The sequence below is a fragment of the Metarhizium brunneum genome, chromosome 6 (genome assembly GCF_013426205.1).
Source record: "Metarhizium brunneum chromosome 6, complete sequence".
Taxonomy (NCBI): Eukaryota; Fungi; Ascomycota; class Sordariomycetes; order Hypocreales; family Clavicipitaceae; genus Metarhizium; species Metarhizium brunneum.
In genome coordinates, this window is record NC_089427.1 from 2,067,164 (window position 1) to 2,084,525 (window position 17,362).

At 52.0% G+C, this 17,362-nt stretch overlaps 3 protein-coding genes across 3 annotated transcripts; 1 reads left to right on the top strand and 2 right to left on the bottom strand.

Moving 5' to 3' along the window:
• Positions 1-5,178: 5,178 nt before the first annotated feature.
• Positions 5,179-5,828, bottom strand: G6M90_00g099700 (uncharacterized protein; the record flags this gene model as incomplete). The annotated part of the gene is made up of 3 exons (XM_066131567.1): positions 5,179-5,245; positions 5,307-5,742; positions 5,798-5,828. The coding sequence occupies 3 exons, from the start codon at positions 5,826-5,828 to the stop codon at positions 5,179-5,181; spliced, it is 534 nt and encodes a 177-aa protein (XP_065987645.1).
• An 8,255-nt stretch (positions 5,829-14,083) lies between these two features.
• pkr1 (V-type ATPase assembly factor pkr1) lies at positions 14,084-14,554 on the top strand (the record flags this gene model as incomplete). Its single annotated transcript, XM_014690892.1, has 1 exon — positions 14,084-14,554. One exon carries the CDS (start codon positions 14,084-14,086, stop codon positions 14,552-14,554), a length of 471 nt encoding a protein of 156 aa, XP_014546378.1.
• Positions 14,555-14,712: 158 nt separating this feature from the next.
• On the bottom strand, positions 14,713-16,649 carry sut1_1 (General alpha-glucoside permease; the record flags this gene model as incomplete). The annotated part of the gene is made up of 6 exons (XM_066131568.1): positions 14,713-15,136; positions 15,200-15,884; positions 15,941-16,012; positions 16,081-16,392; positions 16,474-16,499; positions 16,561-16,649. 6 exons carry the CDS (start codon positions 16,647-16,649, stop codon positions 14,713-14,715), a joined length of 1,608 nt encoding a protein of 535 aa, XP_065987651.1.
• Positions 16,650-17,362: the final 713 nt, after the last annotated feature.

Sequence of the window (17,362 nt, forward strand, 5' to 3'; positions counted from 1 at the left end):
ATAGAATCAAGATGCCGTGGAGCTTGCCAACTCCCACCACAGCCTCTCTAAATCGGGGCATGTCGAGCCGGTTCGTAGCATTTGGGGCGGCGATGAAGCCGACGCTTGATCTGGCAATTGGAGGAGATTTGTGCCGAGGTCTTGAGCAGTGGAGTCCTCGTAGAGGCGCATGCGGGCGCGGGATGATGAGCAGCCTGGAGTCGGGCGGGCAGTCTCGATTATGCTGGACGTTGGGTCGGAGCCAATGACGTTGACAAAGTGAGAACTTGGGCCACGGGCTGCCAGGCCTGGTCCGCAGCGAGCAGCAATGAGGGTTTCATTTTTACCCGCCTGTGGATGTGCAAATCGAAAACTGCGTCATAACTACGGATGGGTTGTAGTCGGGGTGGATGATGCCGTATCTTGACTTTGGGTGAGATTGCTTAAGCCGAATGTTTCCCGGATACATGAGGTGTTGAAGTAGTTGTGAACCATAGCGGACATATGCAGTTTAGTATAGGTGAGGCCCTCTTTTCCTTTGTTTCCACTCATGAATCCGACCGCTATTAATGAAGAGGAAATACTGTATCAAGCTCGAGGTGACATTGAAACTCACCATTGCCGCAATCTCAGTGGCGTACGGCCCGTGAGGCGGTGGGACGGTGCTGAGCAAGCGGTCGCTCTCCAGATGTCATCGTGGCACACATCAACTGGCCTATCAATCTACCTGTTGTTTCCTTGACCTCGATCCGTCTCTGAATTCGTTATTCATTTCCTTTCTTGTATCGTTCCTGGGTAGACCTGTAACTGTCATGTTAGTCCATACTTCGTCCTCAAAACCACACAAAACGCAAGATGCAAGGCAGCATCTGTTTTTCCGCTCTAGGAGTTCCCAAAGAACGGCCCGTTCATTATTGTCGCCTCAAGACTCCACTGTGCAAGCCTCGTCTTCGCGTTGTATGTATGTGTAATGTATGTATGTAGTACAATGTCCTTGCACCGCGATCATGTCGCGATCCACATGCAGGCATCCCGCTAAATAACGGGCCCCAACCCGTCCCAGGCGTCAGTTATCTTTTCGCTTGTTCGCAGGATGGCTTCTACGCTGTCTGGCCGAGAGCAGTGAAGGTCCCTGGCAGTGGGGATTGGTGCTGCTAGTAGCAGCAGGCCATAAGATCTGGTGGCACATTATTCACGAGTCTCCAAAAATGGGCGCCAGGAAAATTCATCATGGTTAGCTTAGGCGCGGGATTTCTTATTCCCACCCGTCATGGATCGCGTCACTGGGGCCAAGGCTGTCAGCTCATCGTAATCTAAGTGCTGGGGCGGCGTTCGGTTGTGGACGGTGGTGGATTTTGTGTGGGCTGGGACGCAAAATCGTCACCAAAGTACGGAGTAGTGCTGATTCCGCGTGGCCATGATTGCTTCCCATCTACCAACCTGAAGACTGGCCTTGATCAGCCAACCGCGGCATTCATCGCAAGCCATCGCAAGCCATCCGCATGGCCAGTCCAGCGTTGCAGCCAGTCCAAGACATGCAGGGCATCTCAAGAAAGATTCCAAGTGGGCCGAGAGGAAAACAACACGGCCAAATGGCGCATGCTCATGCGTCCTGCTCCATCACCACGGGTACCGGATTTGTGTTTCGGTCCCGTTTCGCGGGGCGGCAAGTGTCGTCTCGGCGGCTCCGGCTCCTTCGATTCACGGGAGTTTCTGTGTGGATCCGCATCTACGGGACTGTGCGGCATTTGTTGATGAGTCCCCTCTGATCGTTCTCAATCAACATGTCGAGCCTGTGCCAGGACTCAGGAACCACTCTCGTGTCCGCTGTCTCACAGGATTGGAGGAACCATCGGGTCTTGCGTCCGTTCTCATCTGCACCAGTAACATCGCTTCGGCGGCCCGCTCTGCATTCGTGCACTGATTTAAGCTTTAACGAGTGGGCTGTATAGAAAATTTGTCAATAACTGCGTCTCATAGGTTGGTGGGCAGGCCAGGCGTATTGTCCTTACTTTGAAAGAGCGGCATTCCTTCCACCGCTACCCCTGTATATAGCTTTCATTTCGTCAATGACCCCGTCGCAATGGTCAAGTATCCGCGGGATGGTCTGTTCGCTTGTTTGTGTAGCCTTGGGAAGGGAAAAAAAAAGGGAACGAATACAAGAAAAAAACCACCAGTCTTCGGCCATCTCTTCTGGCCGCAAGCGCCGAAGAGCGAAGCTCAAACGAAGTCTTGCGTTGTACTGCCAGAAGCGGACAGTGGCGCCAAGCAAAAGACGTCTGTCAAACAGTCCCCCCCCTCCCATGTTTCACCCCCCTAGTGGAAGGCTAGTCTTACACAGCATTTCCAAGATTAGTGTTGGGGGCGTCTTCCAGAAACATAGAAAGCATCGAATCGAAAATGGGTGAACAAGGCCCCAAACCATTAGTTCACTTCCCCTTACCCTCCTCTGCTGGAGCTAAGGGAAGCCACAAGCTCATTTCTTGGCTCCGGGTCAAGACAGATGGACGGCTTGGTTCTATTGAGGGGGGAGCGGCAGTGCGAAAATCATCCTAGCCCCCGATCAGTTTTGATCTGATCAACTCACATGGCGGGAGTGTCCTTTTGACCCGGCCAATGCGAATGTCGGGACCAGGAACCCCGCCTGTCGTCAAGGGCGTTCGACCGTTGTCGGGTATTCTCCGTGCTCTCTCTGTATGGAGTAATATACACAGCCTTCTGTCATAGTAGACTGGCAGAACCATCCAGTGCTTTCACACGGAATAACAAGTTCAGAGGGCATCCCGGCCTATATGGACCTGTCGAGATGGTCAAGGTCAAGGAGGACCGAGTTCCTCTGGGTTGATAGGCCAAGAATTCATCCTGGGCAGCACCTGCTAAACCTGGCACTCTGTCCCCAGTTGGCCTTTCCAACCTGGGCTAGCCAACTTGGTCAACACACACCAGACAAGACGCAAGAAGACCCCAAGGCGCCCCCACACCGGGGTCCCGGTCAACATTGCATCTTCATCCCTGCACAACTGTCAAGGTTCTGGTTGGACGGCGTTGGCCCGCCCCTGACATCAATTGGCCTCCATGTCTGCCAGTCATGTCTCCCTCCAGATGTCAGTCCCTCCAGTCCTGTGAGCTGGTGGAATAAAAAACACATTCACCCTTGGGACAAATTGAGCTTGGGTCGATGCAGCAGTTCACCCCCGCGTTGCGCTATTACTGTCTGGTGCTGGTGCTAGATAGTCTGGTACCAGACATCTCGATTCAATGTTGCCTGGCAGTACGTATCCTGATAGCATTTGATGTGGATTGGGCTCCAAGGCTCCGCAGTACTACTTTTTTGCACCGTCCGTCGACAAGGCCAACGGCGCGCTTCACCCATTCCAGCCTGTGTCTAGTGACTGTACCTGTCAAGAGAAGCCAAAGCCCCCAACAAATTGAAAGCTCCGCCAATATTCGTAAATGCCCCTCTTTCCAATAACTGTCCGGTGTAATTCGTAAGAGTCGTCTGCGACGCAACCGCAGTCGTGTTTGCACGCGCGCGTGTGTATGAGACAGTGTGTCTGGTGTGGGTGGGTTAATAACAAAGGCCGTGATGAGGCTCCGCAACGGCACATATGCATATTATAGCACAAACATGTAATAAAGGTTATACAACTTCAGAACACACGTCGATGCAGAATCGCTTGGCTTCCCGCCACACCACTTCAGCATGCTGATCAGTCTGGTTCCACACGCCAGACATTGGACAGCCCGACCAACACATGACTGGCAAACTGGGTACTCCGTACTCTCTCAGTGCTGTGCTTCGTACTCCATACTCATCTTTTTTCTTCGCCCTTCCCACACGGCCTTGCCAGGCAGATGACCCTTGCTGGACGGGGGAGGGGAGGGGGGATTTAATAAATAAATAATAAAATAAATAGATAAATAAAAAACTTCGGGGTCTTTCCGAGTGCCAGTGGACGGGAGATGTGCTAAGTCCGGGGGGTGCTCACTATTCTCCTCTGTCAACACCACCCAAGAGCCACGTCGCACTCTGGCGGCCAAGACGGCTACTACAGTAGCCAGGTTGCCAGTAATAGACCCTATCATGCAGCTTGCATGCACCTAACTCTGCGTCAGACGTCATGAGCCTCCGCCAATGCCACACCATATTGCATTTCTGTATGTCGTCTCCACGAGGAGAACCTGCACCGTCCCGACAATCTCCTCCCATGCCCACCATCCCAGGCAAGCATGTGGTGACGGTACCTTAACGGAACCTTGGCACAGCATTCCAAATCTGACTTCCGCCCGCAACCCAAAGCCGTCATGCCATGTCATGCACGTGGAATCTGCGTCAGACGAGGACGAAGCAGTCTTCTTTGCATATGTAATATTTCCAAACGGCCAATTGAATTTCACTGCACGCTGTGCCACCCATCCCGTTCGGTGATCACCCCTCCAAAATATTCGCCAAAAAAAAAACCGCCTGTAATTATTTTCATGAGGAATCTGCTCATAGACGTGGTGGATATATCCCAAAGTCAAAACAAAACATTCAAATATCCGCCAGCTTCCCATCCAAAGCACTAAGCCGTACCATGAGCTAGAACTCATGGCCTGTGATCCCTAGGTACAGCCTCTTACAATACACCTATCTGCGCCGGAAGATCAAACCCCCACTCAAGTTGAAAGAAGACTTGGTGAACAAAAGTAAATATAAATCACAAGAATAGATGACGTAATCGTACAAGTTTTGTGTCGGATTAGAATCGAGGTCTCCCTAGCCTCACCAGTCGTGAATCGGAACCGGATGTAATGTTGCTGTTTTAGTTGCTGCTGCTGTTGCCTCTTCTCTGCTTACACTTGTCGTGCAGCAAGTGTCCATTTCTGGCGGTTGTTCGAGTAAACTCAGCACCACAATTTGGGCATGTAGCTTTGGCTGCTTGGCCTGATTTCTCCCGCTGATGTCGAAGAAGATTACTAAAGGTGGAGAACTGTCTGCCATTGCACCCATGTTCCCAACATCGAGGTTTTGGCCGGCTCTGAACAACTCTAACATGGCTGCCTTCCTGGCTATAATTTGAATGAGAAATAGGCTGAACCGTTGGCATGGAGTATAGGAGGCCGGTGTCTTGTGCGACTGATAGAGGGGTACGAGTGCTATTGAGCTCATGTCAGAGATTACCTGCCAATCACGAAAATGAGAGACAAGTTCATAGCCTACCTGAAGTCCCCTGGTGCAGAATAAATACCCGGGTAATCCATTGGCATGCTGTACGTTGATGGTCTGAGAGCAAATTCCATTAGCCCATGATGCTTCCGTAACTCGTTGGTCTGGGACAACCCACATCGACTGATAGGGAGAAGAGGTGAACATCTGAGAAGTATGTGAAGCTTCCTGTAGAGCTGCGTTATATGAAGAAAGATATTGCTGGTTGTGTAGAGCTTGAGAAGGTTCTGCGAGTAGAGAGACCTGAGGTGCCGTCGAGTAAATCGGCAGGGGGATTGCATTAGAAACATCGTTCAGGGCCATCGGCGGCGGGGAGGTGGTGTATGAGGCACTGTCAGTGCGTCTCATCCTAGACGTCAACTTGGACTCTCGTCGTACTCTATCTCTGTGCCTCCTCATCTCCTGTTGCTCAGGTGTCATGGATAGGCGTGGCGGGCTAGAAGCTAGTGATCTTGTCTCGCTGGGAGGAGTCAGGCTGGCGTCTGAGCCGCTGACAAGAGAATTAAGGTCAGCTCCTAGAATATTGTGGTTTGTTGCCGCTGAGTCAAGAGGCCCTATGGGTTCGATTTAGCTGATACTGCTGCTTGTATGAACGAAATAGTTTCTTACCAGGCCAAGGGAATACCGATCTGGGTCCCATTGCAAAGGCAGGGTCGAACTGGATTACAACCGCGCTAATTTTTTTCCCCTCGGTAAGTGTGTTGCTTGGAAGCGGCAGAAGGGAGAGTAATACCTCATATTGATTGTTTTCGAAAAGATCAAGCCCAAATTACTTGTTGGTGGTATGGCCTCTGGCTTTATGTTTCTCATACGGAGTTTGTCCACAGCAAAAGTGAAAGGGGAAAACAGAGAGAGGTGTGCTTCTCAGCTTCTTATGCAAGCCTCGAAAGAGCGCGCAGCCTTGACAAGTGGTGTGGGAGGGTAAGCGCTCGGGGAGTGACACTGCAGCCAGAGCCCAGAAAGCCACACCAAATAGAAAAGTCTTGGAAAATAGCACTTCAGGTATTTCTGCGTTCTTCTTTTCTCAGAGTGTAAGCCGATGTCGTGACATATTCTCCATCGACTTTCCAGTGCCAAACACAGTCGCGAACTTCAACAAGGGGAAGAAGCCATGTCCTCGAAATAGTTCAACTTACAGTTTCCTTAAAGACCCAGGAACTGATGGTCAGGTTTTAGCCAGAAGATGGATGTTGCCACGTTTGGGTGAGACAACAACAATTTGATGTCCAAGACAAGAGAAGTGGCAGAAGGAATGAATATATCCTTGGGGAGGTGATTCGCAGAAGGCTGGACAACCAGATACCAGGGCATAGGCCTGTATTATAGCACAAGGTCCTACCGAACTCGAGTGGAGTTTCATATCTTAGTCTTGATGAAGACACTGGGGCCATGGTGAGAGAGGGGACTGGCAAGGTGTAGGAAGTAAACTGCCGCCGGGATAGACATCAGATGCTACAAACCCCGTACTCATGCTCAGGATATGGGAACATGGCAGTAACAGCCTAGTCGAGGCACGGCTAGCATGGTTCAGAACCAAACCAGGTACATACAGACAGACAGCTCCTCCCTAGGGCATCTGAGTGGTGAGGTTACCCACAAAATCGGAGGCATCTTGCTGCTTGGGGGCGTGAACGTTGCTTGGCATTGTACAGAATACAATGAGAGGCTGGATGCGCGTGCCGGTGGGTATTCTGGGGTGTGGCCACGGTGAGGCAATGGCTCATTGCGACTTATGTAGTATTACGATTTTATACGTAGTGTATGGGTGTGAGAGACCAAGAGGCTGGCCTGCCTGCCTGCCTGCCTTGGCTCCGGGAGCCTGTACTTAGTCGCGCGTCTCTATGGCCATAGCGATACACAGACGAACAGCTTGCTGACCCCAGTCCAGTTAGTTACGGGCCTGCCACCTCTGACGTGTGGCGCGGTCGGGGGGAGGAGGGAAGGGATCGATAGGCTCCAGAATTGGCGGCCCATCCCAACTGGACAATCTAGCGAAAAAGGCCAGGATACCGAATGCAGCGGTGGGTGTTTGTTGAAGCCAGGCAGGGTTTGGACGGAGGTGTCCGGTTCGGCTAGGGGGACGGCCAGAGAACTACCTAGGTAGTCAGGCCTTCCTAGGTACCTACCCAGGTAGTTATGTATGGACAGTCTCCCAAGCAGCCGTATCTTCTGTACATGTACACTCTACCACAGACTGAAGGTGGTGGATGGGTGTGTGCAGAGTCAAAGGCATACCAGGGGTGTTGGACCAGGTGGGTGAGACGAGAGCCGAAGAATTTGACATGGAGCCAGCCTGGCAGCAGGACCACAGCTCGCCCTGTGGTCGCCTTCAAGCACCATCACCATTCTCTCAAGGCTTTCTTAGACAATGGCCATCCACGTTCGGGAAGAGCGTCGGTGCCCATGATATTATCATGTCAGGACTACCTGGGGTGAAGAGAACAGAGCTTTTCTTGTGTCAAAATAAGGGGGTATCTTACTGGCTAGTGAGACGATGAACTCAGCTTTTGCCAATGCAACCAACGTTCGCAAGCCTGAACAGATGCCCACGTGCTGGACGCCGAGGCGAGAATTCCCATGGCACTAGTATCTTCGATAGCAGGATTGGGATCCTTGCCGCCTTTTCTGAGTGCTTGGTGGGACTCGGCGGTGTTGGACGATGGCCTCCTGCCTCTCAAGCTGTTTTCAATGGCAAACGGATATGACCGCAGTGATCCAGGGCCGTCTGCAGTATGTGCTGTAGTATAGACCAAGGGGTTGGGGCTGTCGAGCCACAAGCCAAAAACGCCAACGACGTAGCGGGTATGCGGTTCTGTTGGTTGATTGCGAACCAGTACATACGTACCTAGTGCAACCAGAGTATTTTGGTCAAGACAGCACTGAGGCCTCCTTCATGGCAGCGTCGAACCCAGTCTTTGCAAAGTTGGCGATGAGTGAGCAATTAGGTCTCCTTACGCCGTACGCACAGCAGGATCCATTCCAACCCGTCCCAGGTCCTGCAAAGTGGAATGCCATGATGAAAGTCAAACCCAAACCCGATGTGTCCATAGTCCGTCCATCAGAGGGTAACAAGCACCTATGGCTGTCAGAGGTGTTGGGTGCTGGAAGAATTCACAGCAAGTTCTCAAGTTCGTTGCGACACAGAGCCTCCACCCTCTATGCCTGCCGGAGTCGTAGCTTTGTTTTTTTAGTCCAGCGAGAGACATGTGGGATGCGTTGGCGTGTGGACCCTCCTCTCCCACCGTCCCACCCTGGCTCTCCCTCCCAACGGCTCATGCCCATTCGCGCAGGTGTAAGTTGCACACACTCTCTGAGCTTCTAGTTGGGCTCGACTCGATACCAGTGGGATGGTGCAAAGGGCGAAGATCGCCAGCATGTGAGAAATGCGGACAGCCGGAGCCGAAAGATTCGGGCCAAGATCGAGCACCGATAATCAGCTATCAGAAATGCCTCTGAGGCTGCTGAGTGTCAGAGTAATGGGTCATATTACCGCAGCTTGCCGCCTGGGAGTGGTCATCTCACCCACTTCATAGTCGAGCCTGGTAGTAGTAGTATTCCGTAAGGTGTCGGGCTTGGTCTGCAAAAGACACTCACAAGAGCTTGGGCAGTTTCAAGTTCGATTGTGTCGACTTCGTGTCGTTTTGGCTCGCTGACTCATCGACTCGTCAATATCTGCGTCAAAATCCGTACCTTCCTCAAACTCCAGTCAAGTTTGGGAAAGCGCGAGGGGTGGCAGACCTTCAACCATATTCCATTAACGGGAATGCAAATCCCAACTCTGACCTCTTGCTAATACGACACAGCCCATTTGGCTCTATGCCTGCTCAATGGCTTTCAAGTTTGTACGGCCTTGTTTTGTGTTTATTGCTTTGCTGCCAGAATTCTTCCAAGGACTTGACTGTGCACTGACATTTCGCGGCTAGACTCGAGCCTTGGTTCCGACCTATAACGAGGAAGGAAATGTGGATGTCTGAATTACTACTCCGTACTGCTAGTATCTGCTGTACGAACCTATCCCGGTTAGCTGCGCAAACCAACACAGCTTGTTTTGGACACACCCGAGGACCCTCGACGTAACGGCGTCTAAATCAACCAATGGTAACCGTTCCGACGCTGACAGCTGTCTTCGTGTCGCTGTGCGTGGATCAGCAACGAAGCCATCTCACACCGGCGTGGCTCTGGACAGCGGCCCCAATCGGAGCATTGATCAATCTTTGGACTGGGCGGTGCCGGCTGTCGCTGAGCAATTTCATCCACGCCCCTCCCTTTGGCCGTCAATGATCCCATTACCCATGGCGGCCAGCCGCCCTTCTCATCCTGGAACAATGACCATGTCTGTCATCCCAACCCTGTTGGGCCATGCAGATGTGGATCTGGCCCCCATGAAGCTATACCAGCTGTGCTGTATAATACAACAGGTGCAGTCCAAGTCCACGCAGCCCTCGTTATTCCGGTCCTGTCATGCCCAATGCCCAAGGAATAACACTATTCTGGGTACGGAGGAGTGACGTGGGTATCAGTCCATCCCCCATTGGCTCTGGAGAAACTGTCCCGTCCACCACAGGTCGACGATTTAACTAGTTCTAGTATTGTACGAAGTACCGGTGGGCTGATCCATCACCCATGATTCCTCTACCGAGTGTTTCTCTCACGCTTGCCTGGCTTTGCCCAAAAGAGCCAGTGTTGAGGGCCAGAATTGGGAGTTGGTGAGATTGGAGTCTGTCTATCTTTGAAATGGCCTGTTTTAACGACTCTGCCAAAAGTGGAGGCCTCCTACAAGAGATGGTCTTATTATGGTAGGTCTTCTTCATTTTTCCTTTACAACATGGCCAGATAAGACAAGCTAGTATGCATCTACACACGTCTAGTCTGCAGCTCTATGAGGCAACTGTCCGGTCAGAGTGCCGTGACCCGTGTCAGACCATAGACGTCATCCACTGAGACTCTCTTCCCCTACGTCCAAGGGTTTATCATGATGCAAGAGGTCGGTATGAGCATTTGGACGAAATTTCGCTGCATCCAGTAGAGGGGGCCTCGGAACGCTTCAGAGCAATTTTATTGACTAAATTGACGAATCTGACTTCACCTATTCCACGGGCGTGCTACTTAACATGCATATTGAGGATTGAAAAGTTAAAGTATGAGATTTTCGTTGCGTACCATGGCTACTCTTCTTTGAGCTTTACCTGATGGAAGAGTCCGGCAGCAGGGTTGTTGATAAGACACTGCATTGCCTCATGTCAGGTACAAATGTACATGATGTGAATCCCTTGCATCCGAGAGTTCATCGTGGTCAGGAAAACAGCCACATGCAGTTCGCATGTTACCAACTTGCAGAGTAGCTCACGCTCCTCGTTTCAGCGGATGATTCTTCTCCCTGTCATTGGATTATCTGGAGTGTTTTGCGGATGCTAAGCGTCTCCAGGGCATCGACCAGGAACAAGTGCAGGTGACCCCGATCACCTCGTAGCAGCGCAGTTCCAATCGCACAGCCTCGCGTGTCCAAGTGGTTCACAATAGAGACACTTGCAATGAAAGAGATGCTGGGGCGCTTGGGTAGGACAGCTATACTATTCGTGGTCTACAGTCCACGTTGAAGTGGTTGTCATGAATATGCCGTCGATACAGCTCTTGCATTACCGATGCCGATGAAGCCGTTGGTAGGTGTCAGTGCTCATGAACGCAACCCAGATGGACTGCCCGGAATCTAGGCAGTCTAAGCACCCCATTCACAGAGGTCTGTGATATCCCTAGAGAACAAGCTGTACAAATCACTGATTTAGCGCAAAACTCAGGCCCAGATCCAGGGGGAACAGGCCTCACAATCTGTCAGTTTTGCTTCATCATAAATTTTCGCCAGCAGAGTCATTCATGGGCGTAATGGAAGTACAACATTTTGTGAGATCCGACTGCGCCTTTTCTTAAATACGAAACAGCATATCTACTATTCGTGTTTATTCTGGTCAGACTGAAGCATAACATGGACAATTAGCCACGCGTTGCTGATCGGCTCCTATCCTTCAAGCAAGTCCTTTTGATGCAGCCTCCCTGCAGGTCACGGACGTCACGTTCAGTCTAAACAAGAGAATCCTAATCGAGAAAGAAAGGCGGAACTACAATAGATCCGCAAGTCTTTTTAATAGATTTCGGTGCTAAAATCCGATGTTTCATATCCTCACCCCTAACACTAGACCCATGAGGTTACATGACGAAGACTAAGCCAACAGGAAGATCTTAGGCAACTCTTATCTCCCGAACGGAAATACGGCAGTCTATCGTGTTATACTCGTCAAATACCTCGGCTCAGAGAAATCAGGTCCGTCGCGGACAACTACAGAGTCTGTTTGATCAGCCCGAAACCCGGCATACGATTGACTCCCTTATCTCAGAGTATCTTCCGGGTGCCGGTACTACACGGACTCTTCAATCACTTTGAGAAGACGGACGGAACGACCGCCTTGTTGCTCCTGAGAACAGACCACTTCCTTGGTAACGTTGCCTTCCAATGGCATATGATGTTAGAATTCTTCATCCCATTATATGGAGAAGGTCTATTTTGGGCACAGCCTTACTCTTACAGGCTACAAATCGAGGTATCTAACCGCCTGGGGACGGACGTCGAACTCCCATTTGTCGGGTTGAAAATTAGCCATTCGGCAGTATCAGTAAGGGCTCGTCACTTGATCCCTAAGAGAGTTTTCTTGGTAGATGCAGAGTAACCTGTCTACTTTCCATCTTGGGACTTGGCACTTTAGTCAGGTACGACAACGCACAAATTTGGCGGTGTTCTGCGGCGGATGTAACATGAACATGAAAAGACATGGGTTCTCGCAACGCCACACTTGAACCGTTGGTCTGGTTGGTAGATCTATGTGCAAACCAAAAGAGGCAGGAGGCATTGGGGAGGTAGGGTAGGCGTTTGACGGCTTTTCTACAGCTATAATGCCTCGGTCGATCCGACTCCCCACAAGAAGAAGCTCGGATGTCGATGAGATGGCGGAGAGAGACAGACACGCCTGCTGCTGCTGTCTTGGGGGACAGAGAGCGGCCTGAACTACTACGTACCCCGAAGGTACGGGACTGGCTTCAGAATTGTATGGGCATTGCTGGCTCACGTTTGTCGGATTAAAACGCAAGATGCATGCGCTTACTCACACCATTCCTCAACTCACCCGGCAAGTGGAGCTGACAAGTCACATATTAGTCGACCGTAACTATCCTCGTGTTACACTATGATCACGGGGCAAGTATTAGACATGCTTAGTACTACTCCGTATACTCTCTGTGGTACAAGGCTCGCAACGAGATCGAGGCTCTTCCACTAGGCCTCCAACAAGGCTCCGGAAGCCACAAGGAAATTTTGGGGATAAACCAGAGCCCTATCTTGTATTAAAATATGCATACACGAAAGGCTACAGGAAATATGACGGGGTCGTCTATGCACCTAAACTCGTTCGCACGACGGGATTCAAGAAAACCCCGGGGAAGGGATGGGGTGGCACAAAGCAGGTACGCTTCATCCATATACACCATTCGTGGAGAGTGCCCGGCACAAGTATCCGGCACCATTCGCCATGTGTCTGCATGGTGACCCTGAACAAGATGCGGCCGAGGAATCCGAAGGGCGGAAGAGTAATTGGGTCCATGGCTTCGGACAACGGACTTCTCGTGGCCAGCATGACTGACCGCCAAGCTAGTCACGTCGAAAAACGAACGACACCCCGAGCTGACGGTCTATCATGTCTACCATATTTGAAATTGACACTGGGGCTTGATCATCCCATTTGTACCTTGCCGGAACGGCTGAAAACAGGAGTACTATGTTGGACGTCAGCACTACCGCAATCGGTATTCAACGGTCCGTGTCGGCTTGGGTCAGAATCTCATTCAAGTATACCGAGGAAGACGTCGGGACCCGGACTAGCAAGTGGGATAGATAGTCGGACACTGCCTAATAAGTTTTCTCTGAGATCCATTTGTAAGACTGAGTCATTGCAGTGCTCACGAATCAGCTCAGCCCAGGCAGCCTCGACACTGGACAGGCGGCGATTTTGTGCATCGTTGCGGAGAGTCAGATTATTATGACGGGGGTTCCTGGACTGTGGCACCGGAGATTCGAATTTCTCGTTGCAGGCAAGGCAGCCGGCAAAACGCCATGGGCTGCTGTGAAGCCCGGGGCTCCGACACTATTTGCCCTGGCCTTTGTGTTGCGGATCGGACATAGGCAGTCGGTTGCGCAAACGCGATTGTGGCACCAACTTTCGTATCTGATCCGTCACTACCCTGGAGTCGGGCCAAAAAAAAACAGACGGCTCGTACGCTCCGTCCAGTGCTGTTTGTTGGTGACTGATTGAAACCTCGTGTGTAGTATCAAGTTTCTTGTTGGGCTTCCTTCCAATTAGACTTCACCAAAGCTCGGTCTCGAGGAGCTAGTAGCTGCGTCCAAGCGGCTCAGGTCTCGGGCACCATGAAATTGCCTCAACGGAAGGAACTTATATCCTTCTCCGCGCGGCTTCAGGCAGCCACATCCGCGCAAAACCACCAGGCACTATGGACACTTGGCCGCAATACGTGTTCAACACACCCACGCGACCCCCGACGTTTCCAAATATCGACTATTTGCCAAAACAAGTCACCACTTAACCGCGGAGGCTGATGCTGCACAAAACTTATCAGGCACCCACAGTAAATACCTAGTCACGAGCACAAAAACGTCACGGTTTACCCCATCCCTGCTCAACAACGCCCCCTTCCTCTCGGGCGCAAAACAGAACCCTGGAAAGAGAAGAAGCAGAGGGACCATCAGCCGAGCACGCGTCCCACGTCCCGCCTTCACGACGCGCCCCGAACACAGACGACGAATTCGCAAAGAGCACGGCAGCATACCCGTACACAATGGCCGCCTTCATCACCGACCTCTGGGAGTCCATCTTCGTGCCCGGCCCAACACCCACCATCCTCAAAGCCACAAACGCCACGTTTGCTGCCCTCCAAATCGTCCTGTTTGGGCTCCTCGTCGCCACGGCAAGCATACACTTTGTAATCTTGTCGGTCCTGTGCGCAGGACTATGGTACTCGATTAACTGGTTCGCGAACGAGGTCGCCGTCGCACAGAAGAGGCAGCAAGAGGAGGCGGAGCAAGCAAAAGCCAAGGAGGAGGATGCCACCGACGACAAGGGAGGGGATGACAGCGATACCGAGGTTGAGACTACAGCGAGAGAGGGCCGGCAGAGACTGAAGAAGAGAGGGGAGACCGGCGGTGCTGCCGGCCAGGCAAAGAACTCGGAAGTTTCGTCTGGGGGATCGACGCAGTCTAGTGTGAGCACCGAGGATGAGTGGGAGAAGGTCTCGAAGAGCGAGAAGTGACATTGTCCGGGCGCGTACATGAGCGAATAATGAAGCGAGGATGCAGCGTATTAAATTAAATAAGAAGAATATAGTATACTTGGTGATGCAGTCTTGGGAAACACTCTAACCCAAATCCATCCGTCTACTTGCTATCCAAGGTGGTTCCAATGTCTAGATTACAGTGACTTCAGCCTCCTCGTCGCAAAGGATGCCACCACGGCGCAAACAGCCCCTACGAACAAACACACAGCTATAGCATTTGGGCCGTCCCTCCCCGGCGCTTGACCAGGATTTCCCAATTCCCTACTCTTGCCTGGCTCCAGGATGGCAAATACAACCGTAGCCAGCAATGTCCCCAAGAACTGGGGGATGGTGGTGTAAATGTTGAGAATGCCAAAGTATATCCCGGACAGCTCGCCAGAGGATGATGCCGGGGTTTCAGGCCCATCGCCCAACAAGGTGGGCGCCTTGCGGTTGTTCAGCTCACGGAGTTCAGTGTCGGTGTCGTTGGATAGACGTCTGTTTCCAGTACGGCCACTCAATTTGTTGACTTCGATGCCAAGCAGGGCCGTGGGCGCCCACATGGCGATGGTCCACGGTCTATTCAGGCTGCTCGTTAGGATGGAAGCACGGTCATGGAGAAGGGTGGCGTAGGTGACTTACAGTCCGCAGAGACATACGAGTGTCGTGGCGAAGCGAAAGCTCGTGGCAAATGGCGCAAGAGACATTGACGCCGCAAACATGATATGGCCAAAGATCCAGGTGGACAGCAAATCGGGCTTCATGTCCTCGAAGCGCTTCAGAAAACCGGCCACAGCCTGGGGCGGCCGAGCCGTGTACGGCTCTTCGTCGGGCGACTTGACAAACAGCGGCATGACAAACGACCCCGTGCAGGTGATGAAGGAGTACATGACGAGGGATTTGCTCCCTATACGGCCCATTTCACCGAGTATATCCTCTGACTGCCTCGCATCTGCGGGGATGTCGTATCGGAAATAGATCTCGCCCACCCACGTCGTGCTGTAGAATAAGAATGGAAACCAGCCGATCCAGGACCAGAATTGCGCCCAGCAGATGGCTTCGATGCGAGGTGGCAGGTGGCGTAGGGTAGAGTAGATTTGGCCGAGCACACCATAGCTGCTTTGCGGCTTGGATCCCTTGCTGGAAACGAGGACGCTTTCCCGGACGGCCCAGCATGTCGTTGCCGTTGTAGCTAGAATAGCCATGGCAGCAATGAGGGTGAGTTGTTGGAACTGGGTCTGGCCGAGAGTGTTGCCGAGGATTTGAACGAGGTCGATGGCTCCGGCACCATATCCCACCACATGGCCAACTGCATTCATTCTGCTCGCTGTAACGGCATGAGTAACTGCCCTTGGGCGTGTGGGCGGCGGCGAGACTACGTACCCCAAGCCGCGCCGGCTTGCTGCTTCTCCAACGGCAAAGTATCGACAATCAGGCTTCTCGAGCAGGACATGACTACCAAGTGTTAGCGCTTGAGGGCGATATCCCAACTCAAGGCTCGAACGAGAAAAAGGGACGCTCACCAGCATTAATAGCAAAATCTAATGCGTAAATGGACAAGACGGCCAACGCAATCGTCGGTCCCTTGGCCAACTCCTCGTCCGGCAGCACAAACTCCACAATCTCCTTTGTAAACCCCAGAATAATCAGGCAAACAGACACGATCAATGCTCCGATGACCATGAAAGGCCGTCTGCGCCCCCATTTCGAAGTATTCTCGTCCGAGATTACGCCGATGATGGGCTGAACGAGCAGGCCGGAGAGGGGGCCAGCAATCCATATCAGGGAAGTGTTGGATTTGGTGAGGCCGAGATTGAGAAGATAGGGCGTACAATCTACCAGAGCGGGAGGGCGGTCAGAAAGCAGGCGCTTGGGATAGACGTGTAGCAGAGGCGGGCTGGGCTGGCTGCACTTACATGTCATTTCGATACCCCATGTGAATCTACCTTGCGTGTCAACCCCCCGACGCCTTCTGCAACTTGGAGATGGCAATGAATACTCACGTTATTCCAATGGTGCAAAAGTTCAGCAAGATCATACGCGTTGCCTCTGAGCGGCCCTTGATGGACGGCTGTCCCACCAAGCTAGCCATGTTGAAGTCGTCCCCTGTGCAGCGGTCGCGCTGCTTGCGGCGTGGCTCGGGCTAATGCCAATCTGCCATTTGGGTTTTGGCGATGACGCTTCGTCGTTTGACGCGCCGAGTCGATGGACTTCTGCAAGCTGTCTCCAAGATTAGCGCGAGTCGGGTGTTACCAAAGTGTTCGACTGTCGGAGAGCGCATGTACTTGATACCCGTCTTCTCGATGCACCGCGCTAAAGAGGAGCGTCGGCACGTCGATTGTTCAATCGATTGTGCAATTGATGGGAAGAAGAACAGGCCAAATGAGTGAAAGAGAATATAATACAATGCTGTAACGGTAGTTGCGCAAAGCAAGAAATGAATTTGTCTCGTGTTGGCTGGGCGCAGCCACACAATAAGGCTTATGTACAGACACGTCCTGATTCGGGCGGGTGGAGCACCAGACATTTGAACTCTTGAACTTGCGGCACTCACTGATCGAAGTCGGCTGGGTGGGACCTGCCTTGTCAACATGAACCCACATGTTCAAACGTCAACTCGGGCCGCAGCACTGGTTACTTCAAGCGGTTTGGCTGCCGCCGTAGAGTCACCATTGAACGCTGTTATAAACCTTGAAGCCATGTCAACTTTTGTCAGCCGCGGTTGCTATAGACCAAAAAAAAAAAAAAAAAAAAAAAAGAAAGGCTGGCATTGCGCGTCACGTCCAGCGCACCACAAATGAATCA